This window comes from Leuresthes tenuis, unplaced genomic scaffold (genome assembly GCF_036924035.1).
Source record: "Leuresthes tenuis unplaced genomic scaffold, fLeuTen1.0.hap1 SCAF_18, whole genome shotgun sequence".
Taxonomy (NCBI): Eukaryota; Metazoa; Chordata; class Actinopteri; order Atheriniformes; family Atherinopsidae; genus Leuresthes; species Leuresthes tenuis.
The window spans coordinates 4,106,313-4,128,991 of record NW_027325372.1 but is presented as its reverse complement, the minus strand read 5'-3'; the positions used below and the strand labels follow the sequence as shown (position 1 = coordinate 4,128,991).

The 22,679-nt window shown below is 43.1% G+C and overlaps 1 protein-coding gene across 3 annotated transcripts in view; it reads left to right on the top strand.

Moving 5' to 3' along the window:
• The first annotated feature begins 2,433 nt into the window (after positions 1-2,433).
• Positions 2,434-22,679, top strand: part of pvrl2l (PVR cell adhesion molecule related 2 like) — a 361,767-nt gene continuing 341,521 nt past the window's right edge. Inside the window, exon 1 of one of the 3 annotated variants that reach the window (XM_072369837.1) lies at positions 2,434-3,010. In XM_072369837.1, coding sequence (XP_072225938.1) covers positions 2,923-3,010 — 88 coding nt within the window. In that variant the 5' untranslated portion in view covers positions 2,434-2,922. The remainder of the gene's footprint in view (positions 3,011-22,679) is intronic. The other 2 variants (XM_072369839.1, XM_072369838.1) reach the window with 2 other exon arrangements.

Genomic DNA, 22,679 nt, shown 5'->3' with positions numbered 1-22,679 from the left:
AAAAGCAGCTGGTGCTCAGATAGTTTCACCCCCGGCTGATCCAACCCAAAAATATGAGTTTCTTCTGCTAATAACACATAAAGGTCATGTAAAAGGGCAAGTTCATCTGTTGTGTCCAGGGCAGGATAGTTATTTCCTCTGGTTAGCTAATGAAAGGGAATATTTACAGGTTTGTTCCCAGAAACAATATTCTCTTTTACTCACATAATGACTCAATCACACTGTTAATTACCTCGTCTCTGCAATATGGGACCAAAATAATATTTTCAGTCGCTCTCCTTCAGCAACTTATTACAACAGAAACTTTAAAAAAACCCACAGCTGTCTTTAAAGATGCACTCTTATCGACCTAAACAGGCAGGAGAAGTGAGAAGTGGGTTTATTACTGTTTGAAAACCTCAGAATGACTGTTTCTGTGGAGCAGAGGCTGAAACCGACAGCTGTTTCTCATGAACTGCATCTATATGTGCAAGTTTCCCACAACATCATGTCTTGTTTTGTGTTTTATGACATCATATTATCTAAAGACGATGAATGTGAACCCATAGAATACAGATCTGGGTGGTTATTTAAGCCTTTCTCTCACTGTGGAGGTCAAATTGTTGTTCTCGGGCCATTTGATTACAAGAAAACCAGATTTTAATCAGGAATTAACCCCAGCCAACACATTTAAAAGCTCTTTACCTGATTGGAGTTTTATATAATATCAAGTATCATTAACCGCACTTTTGCACAAACAAATCAGCAAACAATCAAGTAATTAACATCTGTTTAAGAAAATGAAGGTGGATTTGACTCATTTGATTCTTTTTCTTTAGGAATTCATAACCTGAGTGGGATTATGGGACATTTAAGGTCACAAATATACAATAATGATAATAATAATCATGGCCAGTTATGCCTACGATCACTTGACATTTGTTTCATTGCTGTTTTAAGTTTCTGCTGACTGTAATCAGTCAGTTCAGTTTTTAGTTTTTCCAATAACAGAAAGATGTTTCCATTTGAATTTCTTCCCCAGTCTGCATCTATTTAAAGAATGTTTTCTTCTCTTCTTGGAAGGCTTGAACAGGGCAATGGCCTTGGTGGAACTCTATTATTATACCGATAAATGATAACTTTCAGCTTCTCTCTGATTATTATAAATTGTGCAAAGGATTTCTTGGCAGCTGGTCAGACACAGTAAGCTACTGTGAAGACATCACTTTTACTCAACAGTTTCCAGTCACTCCACTGATCTTCAGTGACTGAGTCGTAATCACAGGGCCGAGGAAATCAGCACAAGAGTTAGGATTAAGACGAACTCTGAGGCACAGGATCGATTAGGAAAATTAAGTCGGATGAAATGTGTCTCTCGCCCCCGAACACGCAGCTGTGTTGGTGGAGAGCTTGAAATGCACTTCAGCTGTGTTAGTGGATGCTTTCAGGACTTTTAACTGCAGCGAAACAATCTGAGATTTCTGTTTAATTGCTCTGATTTCACTGCTTTATCGTCACGGTTGGCACCAGCGCACCTGTATCTTTTAAGCTTTTGATCTTTTTAAACGATCATTCCTGTGTGACACAACATAAAATCCACAGATTTCAGAATTTTAAGGAAGATACTAAATGCTGAGAAAACACACAGACACAATAGTATTAGTCTCCCACAAGGAGGAAACTTTCAGTATCCTCACAACTTACTTATTGTCTTGTATTACTAAACCACACATTAGATCGTCCCAAAATAATTCAATTTTCTCAGACTCTGAGCCTGCAAATACACATTAAATTTCTTCCAAACCCTCTCTGTCTCTTCAGAAATATTCTCTTGGCATCTTTATAAGCAATTTAAAAGTCAGAAGGCTGTCTGTCCTGTAATTTTAACACAATTCTGTGGTATAGTAGTATAGTGTGGCCCCTCAACAAATAACCTTCTGTGTTTGACTGAAGAAAAGGCTTCAGACGAATCAATAAAACATACAGAAACAGGTGAGTTTTTTAAGGTCACGTAAGCCCAAGTTGGTGCCATGTTAGACTTTAAAACTATCTGTAGAAATATTAAACTCATCCATCAACAGGAGCTCCTTTAAGGACTTTTGGGTTGCTGGCTAAAGAAATGGGTCTGTAATGATTTAAGGCTAAATTATTGGCTCTAATCTTAATAACTGACACTAACAAAAACAGACATTATGAAGTCTGACTACCAGCCATGAACCGTAAAACCAGCGGGAAGAAGCCCAGAGGAAAAATCTAATAAAAAAGCTTTTAAAGCCTAAATATCTCAACATTACAACAGTTGAGTGAGAGAATCCGGCTGTGCGCCAACACTGTGTATGTGATTGTTTTGTGACCCTGTGAGTCATTTCTGTGTTGTGACCGCGCACACGGAGGTGTCTGCAGTGCACACCCCTGAGCGCAGGTATGCCAGGACGTGTCCCATTTCTTGTTGATCTTGCTTTTAACTGTAACCTATCGTGGGCTGGGTACTACGGCTGAAGCCCTCTTGGTGACGCTCTGCTGACATCACTCTGATATTCCCCACTCAGCTCTCCGTATCAGACACACAGAGCTCCGCCGACTCTCACACACTCCGTCCACACTTAGTTTCCGCTTCGCTCCGCTCTCTGTGGGCAAAACGAAGCGTCGGACACAACCTGCCGCGGGCTACCTGTGCGCGCTGCGGTCGGGCCACTCAGGGAGGGGTGCGACTCTCCCTGTCATTAAGAGGAAGCGGCAGAGAAAGTGAACGAGGTCCGGATTGAGGAGAAGGGCACGCAGAGAGGCAGGAGAGCTGCAACTTGGCTGATTTCATTCAACCCAGGCGATCTGAACTGAGCTCCAAGTTTCCTGACGGGTCGGAGAGGGAATAACCTGCAGCCCGGCTGTGGCACACCACGCTGTTGTGGATATTTACGTCCACCTTGTCTGCTGTTTAGAAGAATGGCGAGAGATTACGCAGCGCGCTGCCCGGTGTCTCCGGTGACAAACACTTGGCTGGTGGCAGCAGTGATCATCCTCGCAGCCCAAGGTAAGATGAAAGACGCGAGCTGAGTTTAATATCAACGAAAGCTCCTCCAGCCCCGCGCGCCCTGAACGCGCAGCCCGCTGTTACTGGAAACTGCACGTTGCTCTGTGTCACGCCTCTGTCCTCTGGCTGGCTTCTGTTTCACAGACTTAAAGCTGTTGTAAAAGTTTATTGTCCGGACTCTCTACCACATCTGCGTTTGCGGAGTTTCTTGTTGTGTGAAGTGCGGCTCTCTTGGCTTGTGGTTTTTGTCCTAATTCCACGCTGCTTCAGTCGGCAGGTGACTGCTCAGGAAGCCTAATCCTCCCTGAGCCTTTACGAACCCTTCCTGCACGACTGACCTGTAATCTGTGTTTACCTGCTGGAAAGTGTGCAGTGAAACGGCGCAATCACAGCCGCGGCTCTGATTAATGACCACTGGAGTAACGCTAGAAATTAGTCTTCATTCTCCAGAGCTACAGGGTGGTGATGGGAAACGTTCCCTCTACAGGAAATGAGAATTGCTCGGCTCTCGCTCTTCAGATGGTCCCGCAACAATGAACACAAGCTTGTCAAGAGCCCTTAATGAAAACCCACTCTAATAATTGTAGGATAAATGACAGAAAATGAGGGATGAATCAGTAGGAGCCTGTTATATGCAAACGTATATCTAAAGAGGTATACCATCAATTGACATTTCTGAAGTTAATGAAGTCTGATATCTGAAAGCAGTAGATGCACAGATGTCATAAAATGTTAAATTAGTCTGTTCTAAAAATGATTTACTGGGTGGAAGCACATAAGAAAGCAGCAATAATAAGCATTGTTAAAAAGATGCATGAGTCTGTAACACGATGCAAACACAATTCAGCGCATTGTCTGAATATTATTAAGTTACCTTAACGTGCCAGAATACAAGTGTTCATGTCAGCATATCCTGTTTTTATTAGCCGTACAGAATATTAATTAATATACTCCAATATGACATTTAGTTATTCTGGCTTCTGATTAGTCCCACTGATGCTCATAAATAATCATGAATGTGGTTCCCGCAAACATCTTGAGTGACAGTGATAAGAAACAGCTGTTAATAGACTTGTTTATGAATACCCATGTTTCCCTTGAAGAATGTATTGTTAGATGCAAAGATATCTGTAGTCACAAATTATGACTGAAACGAATCCATTAAATACGATCGAGACGAGCTCCAAATCAGTCGGGCTGCGGCGAACAGCATAAAAATCTGTTGGCCCACACTGTCAGCATGGATCTGTCAGCCTGTTGTTTTCACCTGGGTGTAACTAGTATCATCTGTCAGAACTGTCCCCAGATTGTCACCCAGGAAAAAGAAGATGGGTCATAATGGAGCTGGGAGATATGTCATCTTGTGTGTTGACGCTCCTCGGAGACATGCCTCTGAGATCAAAGCAAATGGGAGGGCAAGTTTATTTCAAGGCTGTGAGCCACGGAGTTTGCATTTAGCTAAAGAATCTGTTGTGTAAAAGGTGTGATTTTAAGTGGGCGCGCAAGGCAGGAGGAAGATTTAACATTGATGAGAATTAGCTGTGCGCTGACAGTCCTTCTCCCCGTGCGCATGGAGCGGTGTCGGAACCCCAGAACTGGAAAAGGCCGGTGTGAAAATGAGGAGTGTGCAGCTCCAGACCTCTGCTGTGCAGCAGAGGTGGCTGCGGGGATGACAGCCACTCTGCTGAGACGTCGCTACATCCGGTCTGCATTGTTAGAAAGCTGTCAGATTGTCATGACAGCATCCCCACAGGTTATGAATTAATTTGAACGCACAACAACACGGCTGTCTAGTTGGAGGAAAAGCCTCCACACTCATATTCCTGCTACTTAGGAACCGACGGTGAAGGCATTTCAACATTCTTCTGTTTGAACGGTCTCGTGTTGACGGGTGACCTCTGTTTGTTTACCTGTTGAACACGGTTACGCACGTACGTGGGAAATTACCCAACACTCAGCAACAGGCGTTAATGGCAGCCGAGAAACCATAGCAATTAAAGAACCCGGTTAACCTTGAATAAAAAGGCAAAAGACAGTTGAGAGGTTATCATTCTGCACCAATGATAATTAAGTCACTTCAGGTGCCCTCTCTCCTCGGAGCCTCATCTCTGCAGACTCGATCCAGCGCTGAAATGTCAATGATGATGAGTCCCCTTGACGGCTCGATGGAGACGAAGGGCTGATTAGCTTATCACTTGGAGAGCAGGCGACCGATGATTATCGCTCTCAGAGCAGCACGGCCTGATTATTGAGAGCCTTTATTAATGACTCATCTGCTTTGCATCGCACCACGTTGTTGTTTGCATATTTGTGCAGCCATTGATCCGACGCGGGTATGGATCTCTTGGTGGGTTTCTTCCATTTGGTAACTTCGGCTACAACCTTTCTGAGTTTCTTCTTGTTTTGTGGGTTTTCTTCAGGTGTTTTCGCTCGCGCATTAATGCAGATGTGGCTGTGAATGTAAATCTGTGCAGGGTTTACAGGCGGTCATAAGGAAGACCTAAAAGTGATCAGTGAGCAGCTTCAGCAGCTTTGCACGTGAAATCTAAAACAACCAACAGCTTTTCTCTTCACCAAGCTGAACATTCAGCCTCTAACAAGTACGTAGATGTTTCATAGTAATGTAGCAATCGATCCATTTTGAATTTAACATCCAGAAAAATGCTGCTGCTGGAGACATTAATCCTTTGATCTGGGCTCGGGAGTGCATTAAGATTCATTTGGAGGAGCTGAAAAAGTTGCAGGGGAGAGGGAAATCTGGGCAGCCTTTCTTGGCTTTTTACCACCGCGACATGACTCTGAATTAATGCCAGCAGAAGGAAAGGTATGTGGCTGGTAAAGCAGATGGTTTTATGGCCACAATTAAGATTAATAAACAAGCAAGGGTTGAAGAAATGAATCTGTGAGCTGCCGTGTGCTGGGACTTTAAACGCTTCTCTTTGTACCATGTTTTAGTTGATTATTGACTTGAAGAAAGCTGGAGGGGGAAGTTCTGCCATTATTTCTAAAGCAAAGCTCAGTTTGTCTAACCATTATGATTAAGTTCTGGTTGAACCTCTTGTTGTTATCAGATCCTCGGTTTAAAGGAAAGTCTTCAGCCTCTGAAGACTGTAGAAAGTGGGCTATTATTTGACTTTTGGGAGCAAAACTAAGGCCAAATCCCAGCTCCTCTCCTTGGCCCTTCCTCTCTATTTCACAGGGGTAAGGTACCTGTTTTCCTTTTTCAGATCAAGGAGAAGTGGTCATCCAGCCCTTCAACTGAGGCATTGATGGGGCATTTCTACAGCTAGATGACCACTATAACTTAATCCCCCAAAGAGAAACTGGCATCTTGCCCCTTTAAAATGAAGGGATAGGACCAAGTGGAGGAATTAGCCTAAATGTGGCGTCATTGCTGGGTTTTTTTTTCATGAGAAATCCTCCAAACAATATTTATTGTCCATTTTACCTTTAAATTAGAGGTGTCTATGGCCATAGATGCACACTCATTTAAACCAATCAGAGACCCACTGCATTATATGAACAAACTGGAGTCATGTTGGGACCAAAAGGAGTTTTTTTTTGCGGGTTGTGACCGACGGTATAAGTCTGAAATGTCAGTGGCTCTTCCCAGTGAGGCCTGCGGTGATAATCATCCCCTGAGAGCAGACCCATTGATGCTAATTGAGAGTGCGTGAATGACTCACATCAACACAAACTCCACATTAATGCTGGGGGCTGACGGTATTCAGGTCAGTTTGTCTTATCTTTGTCTGAGCTGTCATACGTGGTGATGGCTTTCTCTAAGTATCAAGAATTGCTTTTCTTTTGATTGCAGCCTTTTGCACACAGTGTTTCATCACACTGTTCTTTATTTACTTTCTAATTTTCCTCTCTGGGATTGTAGATTAAAACGTTAGCGAGTTTCCCCAGACTTGGTGGACCAGTGGATGATGAACTAACTTTGTACTGCAGAGTCTTTTCTAACACTGTTGTTTTCTGCTCCGTCAAATTAGTTTTGATGTTCTTCATCCTGTTGGAGCTCTTTCAGACAAGGTTAGACGTTTGCTTGGCAGGTCAATCTCAGATACTTTGAACTGGTTGTCATGGATACAGCTTTTGCTGCAGAGACCATTTGTTATCCCTTTGTTGTGCAACTATGCGCTTTGTGTGTAGGTCTTTGGTTTGTTTGGGGGAAGATTTTGTGAGAAAGTCCAGAAGTCTGATGAATGTATTTTACACAAGTTGGTCAACAAGAGTCTGCACTTAGTCAGCATTTTTCTCTCTGTTTTCCACTTCCTCTTTTGAGGAAATGGGTTACTAAGGAAATTCCGTGTTGCATATCTGAAAATGAACCATATCATGGCGAACACCTTGGCATTCCTTTGTGACTCCTCAGCAAACAGGTGTCAGTGAAGAGGGATTACAGAGCGTAGCAACAGGAGCGGAGCCATGCGTCACCATGGGGCCGATGCAAGGCTGGTCAGAGGAAAGTTTTGCTTTCAGGTCTCAGCTTCAGTCGGCTTCCTCTGCATCACGAGGACCTTTGCAGATCCCTTGGAAGTGCACACACAAACTCAATCAATGTGGCCTCCCTCTCTGGTTTGACTTTTACCGCCATGCGGGGTAAAAAACTTCCCGCCAGGCTTCCATACCTGACTCAGGCTTTTCATTTTCTCATTCTTCTATTCATCCATTCTTACTTCCTCAGTCTCATTCTCTTGCCCTCTATTTCACGCTCATTCTTTTGCTCACGACCCTATTTTGAGCCAGCAGGGTTGGCTGCTGCTCCACGCCGGCTCCCAAGTGGGGGCCCTTTTGTTGGAACAGCTTTTGGTGGAATTAAAAAGGATGCCAGCCCCCCTCCACCCTCCATCCATGCCGCTGCTCTCAGTTCTTTTAGGCCTCATTGTTTGAAAAAGGGAGGGAGCTAGGGGGAAATTCAAATGTGTGAAAATGTTTAGACAAGCATCCCTGCTCTGTCTCCCTGCTCTGTCTGTCAGGAGCTTACCAGTTTCACAGACCACTGGGAGTCCTCCTCCTCCTGTTCACTCTCCTCTTCAGATCCAGTTCTCTGGTGACAAAATGGAAATTGCTTTTACCGTCTGTGTGGGAGTGCAGCAGTGGATCAGGCCTCAATGTGACTTTGTGACATTTCCTGTTGTTCCCATGTGGGCGATTAATAAGCACAGTAACATTTGTTTGCTTCACTCGTGTCATTGTTGAGCCTTCAGGCAGGGCGTTTTCCAGCTGAGGGAAAAGAGGCCAGTGTGCCACAGTTACTGAATGAACCATGTTGGCAGGTATAAATCTGATTCCCTGCATCGATGCCGGAAATGAAGACAACAGCACCAGGTTCTACGTAAAAGTTAAAGAGTGAGCATCCAGTTAAAGGGGAAACAGTTGGGAGAAATATCTTTTGAGCATATATGTGGGTGTTTGAAGTTCTACTCAGAATCTTGACCTTTCGTTTTGGGACCATCTGAAGATGTTGGTCGTTCAGATCCGTAGAGGAAACGCGTTGTTTTCGAAGGTTATGCTGCTCATTTTCTTATTATTTCCATCTTCAGCTGCTGCATCGAGAGCTTTTTGCTTTGCAATTAACATCAAATGTCATCATTAGTTATAGAGTTAATTTAAATGGAGAAGTAAATGAGCTAATTATGCTCCGCCGGCTCGTTGTTCAATGTTTCATATCCCAAAAAGAAAATCTGATTTGTGATGGATGTTATTGGTGTTTTTTTTCTACCAGCCGGAAGTTTGTGAATGCAGGGCAACAGCCATGATAAAAACAAGCATCAGTGAGATATTGCTCATGGTGGCAACAGTTTTATAGTCAGCAGGAGAATGTGTGGACGCCATACTGTCTTCTCCCTGTATGAACAGACCCTGACTTCAGGATATCTACACTCAAACTGTGGCATCATCCTCTAGAGCCTTAAAACTAAGTAAGTAAAGCAAATTCCATTTTTATTTAATTCAAATTTTAACACACCTTTTTAAAGTCAATATAGTGACTCATAAAATCCACGATAGATGATGTCAGAATACCGGTTTGTTGATCAGCTGATGCTGGTGTTGGATTCAGATGCTCCCAGTAAAGTCTTTCAGCCTCGCTTCCGTTCTCCACTATATTTAGATTTTACCATTTTTAGCCAAACAAAACTAAAATCATGCAATTAAACCGAGCTAATAGGAGAGCATCGCATCCCAGCATCCAACACGGCGGGACTATATCTCCATATAAGGAACTACAGCACAAGTTCTCAATGGTTTTTATCAACCAGCCAGCATTAAATGTTTTAACAACAGTTCAACACATGATGTGAGGAGACTCTGCCTAAAAGAGGGATCAAAAGCCTGCAGGCTGCAGATGGTGGTGGGGGGGGTGTAACTATCTGAGAACACAATGATTTTTATGGTTTCTCCTACCATAATAAGGGTTTCCAAGGGTTATCAAGTACTTCCAATATCAAATCAATACGGGCGGCCGTGGCTCAGTGGTTAGAGTGGGTCGTCCAATAATAACCTGAAGGCTGGCGGTTTGATTCCCACTCTCCCTGCTCAAAAGATTGATGAACTGACAGCTGGAGGGGTGCCGGTCCACCTCCTTGCCACGGAAGCAAGGCACGGTACAATAATGCTCCGCCGGGCGCTGTGATTGGCTGCCCACCGCTCCAGTGTATGGCATCTGTCTCCATGAGTGTGTGACCCTGTGCAGGTGTGTGTTCAACAGGCGCCAACCTGGATGGGTTAAAAGCGGAGGAGAGATTTTGTGCATTTCGACTACATGACAATCTAATGTTAATCTTAAATGAGGCTGAGAGTGGAGTCCGGCTGTCATCCTGAAAGCATCCGTTTGAATAGAGCTTGTAAATGAATGGAAAAGAAGAGCAGTGGTTATGTCTCTCTGTTTTATTTCAACCAGCACATGTCACAGGCATTTCATTAGGACCTCAGGAAATCAGGTCACCTTGTGAAACAAGGGTACAATCTGCGCTTTTTAAAAAAAATGTGGATAACATCAGTGATGCGGCGCGGTCGAGCTGGCAGTACTCATTCAGCAGATCTTTTTTAGCATCTGCGTCTGTAATTCACACCATTTTACAATATTACGTTGCAGTGGGTGGAATGAAATGAACTCAAATTACTACAGTCAAGCACTTCAGCTGTATGATTAGAGCAAACGAGAGTTCAGTCAGTTTCTCCTTGACAATCAAAACAAAAACTGAAAAAGATCAGTTCCAGAAAAAGCTGTCAGTTCAGCTGCGAAGTGGTCCCATTTTTCTTGTAAATCGCCCACATTCAAAGTGCCTTGTTGTCAGAAAAAGATGCATATGGAAGTAATTCTTCCAATATCTTATCCATCTGCTATGTTTTAATTCAGATTACACAAAATTCCTCTTTGTTTTTTGAGAATATTACAATAATTTTAGTTTTAATCACATCTGGTGCCTCCCAGGAGAACACCGAGGGGGAACTTATACTCTCAGCAGCTACTATCTACACGTATTTCTAACTTAAAGTATTAACTGTGTCAAAGGTCTTTGCTTATTTATGGAGATGAAATGAAAGCCTGGTAGGTTTTGTTGGAAGTAGCTCATTCATCTGAGGCTTTGCCCAGAAACGTCCCACTGAAACGTCGTCGTTTTTGTTCCTATAACCAGAGTGAAACTGTAATTCCTGAAAGAAGACGCTGAACATCATGCAGCCACTTACCATCATCGATTATCAATCTTTTGGTGTCAATTTCCCACTCCAATAACCGTTCATATCCTGTTGTGATCACGGTGATTAGACTGAAAGTGAAACCTTTTTCAGTGCCGTGCCAGAGGCCTGTAGGAGAAAAAGTCAATTTCCTGCCCCGGCTCAAGTGCTCGTACTAAAAATGCCGGGCCATTGTCAATTGTCTTTGAAATGTGACTATTCCTGGAGTCCCATTCTTGAACTTTTAGTAGCAGATAGTCAGCATAATGTGAGTTATTCATTAGGAAGAATATTAACTTGAACCTCCTATAAAGCGTGGTTCTGTCTGAATAACCTTTATAGTTCTATTTTTAAAAGTATCACAATGGACCCCCCCCCCCCTCTCATATCAAACACACATCAGCCATATCACCAGAACATGCTTCTTCCACCTCCGCAGTGTCCCTCCCTCTCCCAGCCCACAGCTGAAACACTTAATGGACTTTTATGGACTTCCCTCCACTCATCTCATCAGAACGCCGCTGCCCGCCTTCTCACCCGCTCCAGGGAACATATCACCCCCATCCTCCAACAGCTCCACTGGCTCCCTGTTCAGTACCGTGTCCAATACAAGCTCCTCCCCCTCGCCGACAAGTCCCTCCCCGACCTCACTGACCTTCTGCAGCAACACCGTGCCACACGCCACCTGCGCTCCGCCAACCGTCTCACACCCGCTCTAAGCGCCGAGCCTTGGCGGACCGAGCCTTTGCTGTCGCTGGAACTCACTTCCACGACTCATCACTCCTTACAGAATTTCATGTCTCTCCTCAGAAAGCCACCTGTACAAACATGTATGCTTTGAAGTGGTCTTTTTTTTGCAGACCACCTTTCACCCAAGGCTAAAGACATCAACGATTTCAGCTAGCATGATGAACAAATTATCCAAATGATCTCGTTAACACGTTATAGCAGGTTGAAATGTGGCCACAGTTTTTAACTACCAGCCCAGGCTCACTCAGGGATACAGACCAGGACACGTAAAGGATCTTATTTCCTTTTCAAAAGGAAGGAAGAAACTCGACACCCGGCCGACGTAATGAAAAATTGGAAAAGAATTGATTTATCTCTGCCTCTCTGTCTATAAATAACTGTCCAGCTCTGAAACCTGCAGACTGTTACCAACGAGCTGTGGTGGTCAGCGGCAAGCAGCCATCGGAGAAGGAGAGGTTAGGTCTGTATTGATGAAATGTTAAAATGGAGCAGGGCTGAGGACATCGTTAGCAGTCCGGCTGCAGTGGCTTTCACGGCTGCTTCAGCATCACTCTCCACATTGACTAAATCGCCTGTACGTGCGTGTGTGTCAGAGGCAGCAATCTTGATAAAATGCATTTGCTTTGACAGCATAGTTTCTCATTTGCATGAAACTACATCTCTGCTCCTTATCCTGTTTACGTGTGACTGCTGTTCACACAGCAGCACATTTTCATGTGAGTCCCACGCACATTAAAAGAGAATACCAGCGTCCTTTAAAGTTAGCGCCACATTTTCCTCCAATTCATTCTGAAACGTGTGCCAAAAGTAATTACATCTTTCACTTTTTGTTGTTGTCATTTTTCAATATAAAGGCTGCGGCCATTTCAAACCTGGCTGCAAATGAATGGATTTCCTGGCAAAACGAAGCCATCACATGTAAAAAATAGACATGGATGTGACAGTTCGGTTTGTCAGGCAGATTGTTTCTGGAATTCTTTCCTGGCACAGACCTGCGTATCTTCGACAGCTGTCAGATGGCTGACAGGAAACGGTCCACGGTTTACATCAACAATGGGACACAGGTTTCTGTCAGCCTTCATTAGGAGACCTTGACATAGTCTTTGTTCTGGAGCGAGGTCACCGCAAACGCCACCGTCGACACTGAATAGAGAGAACAGCGTCAGACCTGTGGTGCAAATCTATATCGGTCCTATTTGTGCAGATGAATGTGTTTTCCGTTAGCTGGCTTCACGCCCTGATCCACGTGAGCATTGCAGCCACATCTGTGATGAAAGGTTTCCTGTTATATATGTTTAATAATAAAGAAGATATTATTTAGAAAGATGTAATCATTCCAGAGTGTTTTTTTTTAAAGGAGAAGAATCTCTGTGCCTCTGACGTGGGGACAGTCATTACTGCTCCATCCTTTGGACTTTATATCCTCTTGCAACACTGTTCTGTCAGTAATTTGAAGAGCTTTGCACAGACTGTAGCTGGAGGCTCAGAACAGAACTGTAGCCCTTTCTTGGAATCCCATCTGACCAGAAGGAGAGAAGGCTGCAAAGATGGACCAAAATGCCAAATTCCTTTTCTTTTTTTTTTTTACCAAAGTACCCAAAAATCTGGGCTATTTAGGTCAATTCAAACAGATGTCTCATGCTGTTTCCTGTACTTCAGCGTTTGGTTCTTATCATTTTGAGTTTTTTATCTTTATGTCAGATGCTTTTCACACGTCCTCATCCAGGACTGGTGCCTGTCTGTGCTCCTCATCCCATCCACCAGAATGCTCCAGTCGAGCTACAGCTGAAGCCCTCGCCTGCTGGTGTAAAAGCTGTCATTTTGTGACTGCGTCTTTTTTAAGACATGGTCACTGATCACGTTCCTTTTTGTTTGAATTAACTGGTTGTAACCTTACTGCTTCCATTTGAGAGGATGTTGGTCACTACTCTATACTCTGTGTGTGTTTTGGCTGTAAAGGTTTCTTCTGTGTTAAAGGAAAAGTTGTTTTTTTTTTAACCTGGACCTTATTTCTGGCATGAAATACTCGCCGATAACTGCTTGGTGAAAGTCGGCGTCCTTGGGACGCTATTTAAATGACGTCATCGACGCGCGCCGCTGCAGAACAGCTTTATAGCAGGAGTAAATAGCTTATTCACTCCGTGCACTGTGACAGTCGGCTATCTTTACAGGGAGTTTGCTACTGCTGGTTGTGTGCAATATGGCAATTTGTGAATACGCAATAACGAACCAGCAGTGGCAAATTCCGTATAAAAATGCCGCTGCCGTGGCGCGTGTCGATGGCGTCATCCCAGTAGATGCATCGTTATATGAATATACACATCTGGAGTGATCTAAATAGCATCCGAAGGACGCCGACTTTCACCAAGCTGTTGTCGGTGAGTAGATTAACGTTTTTTTTTTTAAATGGCAGAAATAAGATCCAGGTTTTAAGAAAAAATAAAACTTTCCCTTTAAGGCATTTGTTTAAAGTGGCTGATGGGGTCGGCTTTAGTTTTGTTGTAGCACACCCACCCTTAGTTTCTGTTCTGCTCCATTCACTGGGCGCAGGGCTGTTAACTTATTGTAATTTCTTATTGGATTGGGCAGGGAGCACAGCTTTTCTTCACACTTTGCTTTATAGATTAGAATGATCTATTTCGATTGTTTATTTTGTTTGGCCATTTTGATTGTTGTGCATTTTTTATCAATACTGCTCTGTACCTTAACTAATTCCAGCTAATGTGACTTTTGCCAGCCCGAACTGTATTGTAACAGCAGGAAATGAGAAGGGAGAGAGTTTCCCTTCTGTGTTCTGCTGCTAAAAAGCTTTTATCATCATCTCTTGGAGTTCATTAGTCCCACTTGACATCTGGCCGTGTGACATACTCATTTCCTGTGAGCACATTGCAGTGTCAATCCTAAAACTATGATCTTGGAGAGCATTTAAAAGCATACATGAAGAAGAGATACTTTTCATAATGTAAGAGGAAACTACAAGTTTTAGAATGAAGGAAAGTGTCAAAGCGAGTGGCTCAAGGCGACATTAGTCGCTGCTAAACCTCAAATTGAATGCATATAGCCCTGTGTTGTCCATTCACATCAACAATGTCACTTACTGAGATGAACGGTGATTCATTTTGTCTTAATGTACCCATAAATAACCAATAAGTCAGCTCACATCCAGCAGTGCACAAACAGGTTGCCCCTCCCCCTCCCTTCCTGGCGGCTGCTGCTAAACCTGATTAATTGCTTCCCCATCCCTCACTAATTTAGGTGTTGATTCAGAGATTCAGTGTGACAGCTGCAGAATAAGCTTTGTCTTCCACTGCTTCTCAGCCCTGACACCCTTTCTTAACTCCTGGCTCTCGTCTTTATTCTGAAAAGGGTCACCTCTCTTTTCACACAATTCACTGAGCAGATTTCTCCTTTGAATCTAAAATTGAGTCTTCCTTACAAAAGGTTGACATTCTTTTTAACATTATTCAGTATTCCAGATGGAACCGCACATCCGGTCTTTTGGCAGCCGCCAATGAACATTTTCATTTGCATGATGGAATTACAGAACTCATTCAAAGGCAGGACTTTCTATTTTCTTCCTTAATAGTATATCATTGTCAAATGACTTGAGATATCGCCCGGTGCTTTTCAACAGGCCCTGTGGGCTCTCTTCTCATGCTTCATTTCATTGTTTCTCCACCCTGCTGCTTTTGATGGGATCACTTACCTGTCAGCCAGCCAGAAGTATCTCTGCCTGCTTCTTTTTTTTTTCTTTTTTTATAAGAGATGATCCAGTTCCCCTTTTCAATTACACCAAATGAAAGTGGAAAACAGATTAGTGGGCCTTCTGCTTGTAAATAGCTGCTTCTGAACATCTGTCATCCTCCCCCCCCCCCCCACGTGTCAGTGTCTGCATTGTGAGGTCCGCTGCACATGTGGTACTGATGCCTCCTGCAAATGTTCCCCAAACAAACCTCTGTTTGTTCTGCTATTAAAATGATTCAGGTTCTTCTTGGAATTATCCACCGTTGTGTCATGCTGGTGAATTCTGTAACAATAAGGAGGTCCAACAGCAGCTTTCGACTGATCTGATCTGATCTGACTGAACTCGTTCATATTTTGGGTGAACTGAACGTTTCTCTCAGTTTAACTTTGTTCTCCCAGATTTCCACGGAGCATACCGGGCAAAATCCTGGGCAAAAGACATCGTAAACGGGCCTTAAATTGTACCGACCACCACAGAGTCGCCCCACGCAGGCGTCATCAAATGGTGAAGAATGGAGGCAAAATCAAATGGAGGCAGCAGATTCTTCTTATGATCACTGAAAATCATTTTTTCACAAGGGCAGTGATGATCCAGGTGGAAAAAATCCGCCGGGTGTCAAGAAGCAACTCCGGACATCAACAACGTCAACAGCAAACCTCAAACGGCATGTTTGAAATAAAGCACCCGGCTAGCCTTTGAAGGTATGTGCAAGAAATCAAAAGACAGATCCTCTACCACCCAAAACCAAATGCACGAACCAGTTCAGTTTTGGAACTTAGTTCAAAATGTTGAATTATGAATTATGAACTGAAATAGTTCATTAAAAAAATTGTGAACTGAACTTTGAACTAGTTCATGTAGAAATTGAACTTTCCCGATACTGTGTGTTTCACAAGAAAACGTCCAACAGGTGTTGAGGTCAGGACTCCTTCATCAGGGTCGTCTGAAGGTCACAAACCGAACCAGAAACCGCATCGGCCCGATAATAAAGCCTCTTTCCCTTCTCAACGCTCCTTGATATTTGAAGTTGTCCCAGAAACTCTCTGACAGATGATGATGTTCAGGGAACATGGTGTGAACCTGTAACCATGGATTTATTCATATTTAAGCATAACCATGTGTTTTTAACCCCTGGTTTCTGTGGAAGTTTCACATGATTTTTGTGGAAGTTTCACATGATTTTTGTGGAAGTTTCACATGATTTCTGTGGAAGTTTCACATGATTTCTGTGGGAGTTTCACATGATTTCTGTGGAAGTTTCACATGATTTCTGTGGAAGTTTCACATGATTTCTGTGGGAGTTTCACATGATTTCTGTGGAAGTTTCACATGATTTCTGTGGAAGTTTCACATGATTTTTGTGGAAGTTTCACATGATTTTTGTGGAAGTTTCACATGATTTCTGTGGAAGTTTCACATGATTTCTGTGGAAGTTTCACATGATTTTTGTGGAAGTTTCACATGATTTTTGTGGGAGTTTCACATGATTTCTGTGGGAGTTTCACATGATTTCTGTGGAAGTTTCACATGATTTTTGTGGAAGTTTCACATGATTTTTGTGGAAGTTTCACATGATTTTTGTGGAAGTTTCACATGATTTTTGTGGAAGTTTCACATGATTTTTGTGGGAGTTTCACATGATTTTTGTGGGAGTTTCACATGATTTTTGTGGGAGTTTCACATGATTTTAGTGGAAGTTTCACATGATTTTTGTGGAAGTTTCACATGATTTTTGTGGGAGTTTCACATGATTTCTGTAGAAGTTTCACATGATTTTTGTGGAAGTTTCACATGATTTCTGTGGAAGTTTCACATGATTTTTGTGGGAGTTTCACATGATTTTTGTGGAAGTTTCACATGATTTTTGTGGAAGTTTCACATGATTTTTGTGGATGTTTCACATGATTTTTGTGGGAGTTTCACATGATTTTTGTGGGGGTTTCACATGATTTTTGTGGGAGTTTCACACGATTTTTGTGGGAGTTTCACATGATTTTTGTGGAAGTTTCACATGATTTTTGTGGAAGTTTCACATGATTTTTGTGGATGTTTCACATGATTTTTGTGGGAGTTTCACATGATTTTTGTGGGGGTTTCACATGATTTTTGTGGGAGTTTCACACGATTTTTGTGGAAGTTTCACATGATTTTTGTGGGAGTTTCACATGATTTCTGTAGAAGTTTCACATGATTTTTGTGGAAGTTTCACATGATTTTTGTGGAAGTTTCACATGATTTTTGTGGGAGTTTCACATGATTTGTGGGAGTTTCACATGATTTCTGTGGAAGTTTCACATGATTTGTGGGAGTTTCACATGATTTTTGTGGAAGTTTCACATGATTTTTGTGGAAGTTTCACATGATTTTTGTGGAAGTTTCACATGATTTTTGTGGAAGTTTCACATGATTTTTGTGGAAGTTTCACATGATTTTTGTGGAAGTTTCACATGATTTTTGTGGGAGTTTCACATGATTTTTGTGGAAGTTTCACATGATTTTTGTGGAAGTTTCACATGATTTTTGTGGGAGTTTCACATGATTTTAGTGGAAGTTTCACATGATTTTAGTGGAAGTTTCACATGATTTTTGTGGAAGTTTCACATGGTTTTTGTGGAAGTTTCACATGGTTTTTGTGGAAGTTTCACAGGATTTTTGTGGAAGTTTCACATGATTTTTGTGGAAGTTTCACATGATTTTTGTGCAAGTTTCACATGATTTTTGTGCAAGTTTCACATGATTTTTGTGGAAGTTTCACATGATTTCTGTGGGAGTTTCACATGATTTTTGTGGGAGTTTCACATGATTTCTGTGGAAGTTTCACATGATTTTTGTGGAAGTTTCACATGATTTTTGTGGGAGTTTCACATGATTTTAGTGGAAGTTTCACATGATTTTAGTGGAAGTTTCACATGATTTTTGTGGAAGTTTCACATGGTTTTTGTGGAAGTTTCACATGGTTTTTGTGGAAGTTTCACATGGTTTTTGTGGAAGTTTCACAGGATTTTTGTGGAAGTTTCACATGATATAAAAACAGACCATATGATGTTTTCTGTTCCTTAAAAATGTTGGAATTATACAACGTTTTGTGTGAAACGCAGAAAACTGGGCAGATGTGAGCATGTGCTGCTTTTACAACCTAGAAAGTGATTTAATTTAATTTGGTTGCCATCATTGTGAAAGGACCAGCGTGTCTTTTAAACATGCTGGAGTTAGACTGCAGTGCAGGAACAGGCTGATTCCTCCACCATGAAAAAAAGGGACTTTTTGTGGAAGTTGTCACTTTTGCACACATGTCCAGATGTAGATTTCAGTCGGGATGAGGCTTGAGTCCAGACATTTAGTTGTGATTGTTACGGTTAGGATGAAGTAGCTGGGAGCAGAATATGGCAGAGAATGTCCTCACAAAGACAGCCAAATGCGTGAGAGTTTGAGCGCGCTCGTGACAAGGTCCCTCTGTTAGCTGCAGTGATACAGCCTCTGTGAACTGTGTGATGGGAGAGGATGTGAGTTACTGTGACAGACAGAAACACACAGACACACTGTTTTTTCCATAACCTCTTCTCTCGTTTCTCTTCTCTTATATCGGAGATGGAACAAAGCAAACTGCCAAAAGTATTAAATCTCTCGCACGTCGAACCCAACAAATCGATGATGACATAAAGTTCTTCTTAGTGGTTCTTAGTGGTTCCACCAGACTTGTGAACCGTAGCTGCACCTTTACTCAACCCTGGGAGAAAACAGGATTTTTCACTGCTTGTTCCCAGGTTCCAATGACGAGGAGCAGGTTAATAATTAAGAGACTGTGACCACCTGAATCCTCTCTTCCTGCTGGTAGTCGTAATATCATAGCATTTATTAGTGCATCAGTCACCTCAGTATAGAAGAACAAGCTCTAAAGGGCGTAAAGTGAGTGTCTTAATCTGAAGCTATGGTTTACAAATAACATTAAATTAGGCTGGAGGCAATGAAGGGTACAATAGCTGGCCAACAAAAGGAGCAACAGTGTCATTATGAGCAAGGCAATAATCTGCTAGTCTTCTTATCGCATTGAAATTAGAATATCCGACCATCCGTTTTATAAAGCACTTATCCTGTTCCAGGCTGCATGCATCAAAGGCAGGCACCAGCTGACAGGCAGCATATACCTGTAAACACGTCTTTAAGGTGCACGCTGTCTGTCATAGGTCTGGAAATCGCACATATTACACTTGCCTGTGGTGCTTTTTCAAGTCTAAAAAGCCTAAGTTGTGTTTAAGATGCGTTCACAGAGGGTTTCCTGCCCATCCACAGGCAGAAACAGTTAGGTTTGCTGTGAGTTTTCTTCATAACAGCCCACTGTGTTCAGACCACATGCAACAATCATCCCTTCTCCACAAAACGCTTCCAGTCACTTTCTTTACATATTCTACATTCCTCTCATCTGTGGTTGATAGCTTGCAGCCAAAAATACAGCTACCTCCTGCTGATGTGCAGGCAGCTGTTAAAGTGGAGGCAGCAGTGTGCATCCTCATGCTCGTTATGTTTGCCACATGCACTCCGTAGTGCTACCAGTGGTCAAAAGCTCCACAGGGGGTGGTTAAAGAAGGAGTAGATTTAACTGTGATGAGCTACCATGCAGCTCATGTTAGGGGCTCCTGACCTCGTCTCCTTGTTGGTCAGTAGCCACACATGACTGAGCGGATTAGCCAAATCAAACAAGTGGGCATTTTTAGAAAGGAATTGTTCATTCAAAGGGTTTTCAAGCTGAAACAGGTTGTGTTCAAGTAAGATGGGGAAGAAAAACCCAGCCAGTAAGAAGATGTACTGCGCTGTTGTTTATTGTTGCACAATAGTGTCATGTTCTGCCTGCTAATTCATATTTAGAGCATGACTCGCATGCAGAGTTTAATGAGCAAAAAAAAGCAATTTGCTGTTTGTTTGCTTCTGCTGAAAGTTGTAAAAATGTCTGGAAACTTTTAATCAGCGTGTCATTTTGAGATGGTCCTCCCCTCCATCACTGAGGAGGTGATTTTCACTGAGCCAGCGACCTGCCTCCTCCCTCCTCGTGCTCACCTAAAAAAGAAGCTTGGATTGGAAAATATAAACTGGCTCCTGCGCCTGGGCCTCATCCATCTGCCCCCATGTTCCCCAGTAAATTTCCAGGTGGTGGGCTTTTTGAAATGTGAGGATGATTTCTTAATCCCCGGGGACACGTTTAAGGATGGGAGAAACGCTCGGACTGCTCCCGTTTCCAGCCACGCAAACATCCTGACGGGTGGCGGAGCGGCCGCCCGTTGAGCCGGCCGGACACAGAGAAAAGGGAGTTTATGAGAGGAGCGCTGCTCTTTCATGTGTGTCCGCTGCCTCTCCCAGCATGCTTTCTGTTGACTCTGTGGGTGTTTAAGCTATAAGCCTCTAGGTTTCTTACTGCAAATGTACAAAGTGACTGTGTCTGAAGTGAAAAGTTAAATGGGTTTGGAATTGAATTAGACATTTTTCAGCAGAAAGAAAGTGTGATGGCGAGCGTGCTAATGAGATGCTTTGGAACATCCCTCGCTGCTGACACTCCTCAGCAGTGTGAAACTGTCCAAAAGGAATAAAAGACAACAAGCAACCGGCCAGAGGAACTGATTGATGAATCCAGAAGCCATCCTCCACAGAAACACAGCCTTTCACACACATTTAATTTCTTGTTTCATGAAGTTAATTTTCTCTGTGAAGATGAGATTAAGCGAGATGTCTGATCTGCTGCTGGAGTCCCAGCTGACTAACAATGACATGACTGATGTGCATGTTTGACAAACATTTCTAAGCTTCCCGCAAATCTTTTCAATCAATTTGTTGTGTTAACAACAATAATTAGATATTTCATATTCAGGGGGGAGGAAACATTTCCCAGACAAGACAAAACGTACAGGAGGGCCAACACTGACAGGAAGACTTATTCAAGGATGCAGGCATGAAGTGTAGCAGACCCAGAGCACAACTTCTGTTAATCTGTGATTTATCCCAGCTCAGTTTCAGAAAGTTGGCAGCATCAGTGATTGCATTTTAGTGAGGCCGTTAGTGAGAGTGCATTGAATTTCAGTGATTGGTTTTGGTGGTGCTGCTGAGCTGATTATCATCGGTGTAGCAGTGGAAATGGAGGCCATGATGACTGATGATGTCTCCGTGGGGCAGAGAGAACCGCTCTCACACCTCTGGAGGACATTTTGAGGCAGATGAAGTCTTGAATATGGCCAGAATTCCTTCAGAGCACTGATAGAATAAAAATAGGGTTTTAGATTCAGCTGCCGAGCAACAATCTTTTTTTCCACCACTCCTTCCTTTCTCATTCTAATATTTTCTGCTTGTAAACCCGGTGCTCTCTGTCTGGCTGACTCAGTGAGGAGGGAGGTTAATTACCTCATGCAACTTTTATATATGACAGATTTTTGTACCATGAGCCGTTTCATGATGAAAAACTTCATTATAAGATGTGAAGTTAACGGGCTACAGCATGCCGAAGAGCTTCACACGGTCCTTTAAAGCCTCACACGCTTTCCATGTTGAGCCTTGGGAGTTTGTGGTGGTCCTGGAACATGTCTGTCAGGCACCACGGGACTCGGGAAGCTGCTCCATTACTGGATTCTCTTGGATTGTCTTTGTTTCTGCAGAAATAAAATGTAAAACAGGGTTGCCATGCGAGACGTGTTTGTTGTTTTCATGAAATTAAGATCCATTGAGTTTAACTTGATCCTGTTGAACCAGGAGGCGCTCGCAGCAGTGAGCTTATCGCTGTTGAACAACAGCTAAGTTGGTGTGAGATGATGGGGAGCTTTGTGTAATTGCTTGTTAGAGGAGAATATGCGGTGGGTACGATGGGTTAAATGACAATTAGAGCAGATTGTGTGTGGGTCTGGGTGCAGGCAGGCGGCGCAGAGGGAGAACCATTTGCTCGCTGTAACGTGAAGCACTTCGGGGCTCTGGGTTCACTCTGTTTCACTTGACAGGTTTGGTTGAACCGTCATCCTGTTGCGTCTATTTCTGGTTCTTTTTTCTCCTCTGGGTGGGATGCTGGGGTTAGTATGCAGTGACAGCTCCCGCCCCCTCTGTTGAGTGTCAGTTCACTGGCCCCTTTCTTTACGAAATGACAGCGTGAGCGAGGACCGGAGGATTGGAACGTGTCAAAGAGAGGAGTGCGAGGGTCCTAACCTTCCTCTCCTCCTCGCTGTTCCCGGCCTCGCCTGCACTTTTGCTCTCATGTTTAATTCTCAGAGTGCAATGGCTGCCGGGGTCAGAGAGGCTGATGGAAGGTGGTCATACTTGTGAATTTACTTTACAGACATTCCAATGATCCCTGTGCTGTCCGTTCTGCACGTTGCTTCTGTGCCACATATAAGGAATAACTGCTACACGGGCACAGATACACACTCTCAGTCTGGTGGAACCACTCAGCAGCGGCCCCCTGACAGCTCTCCACTCTCTTCACACAGATAACAGATAAAAGCTGTTTTTTAAAGTCATTTC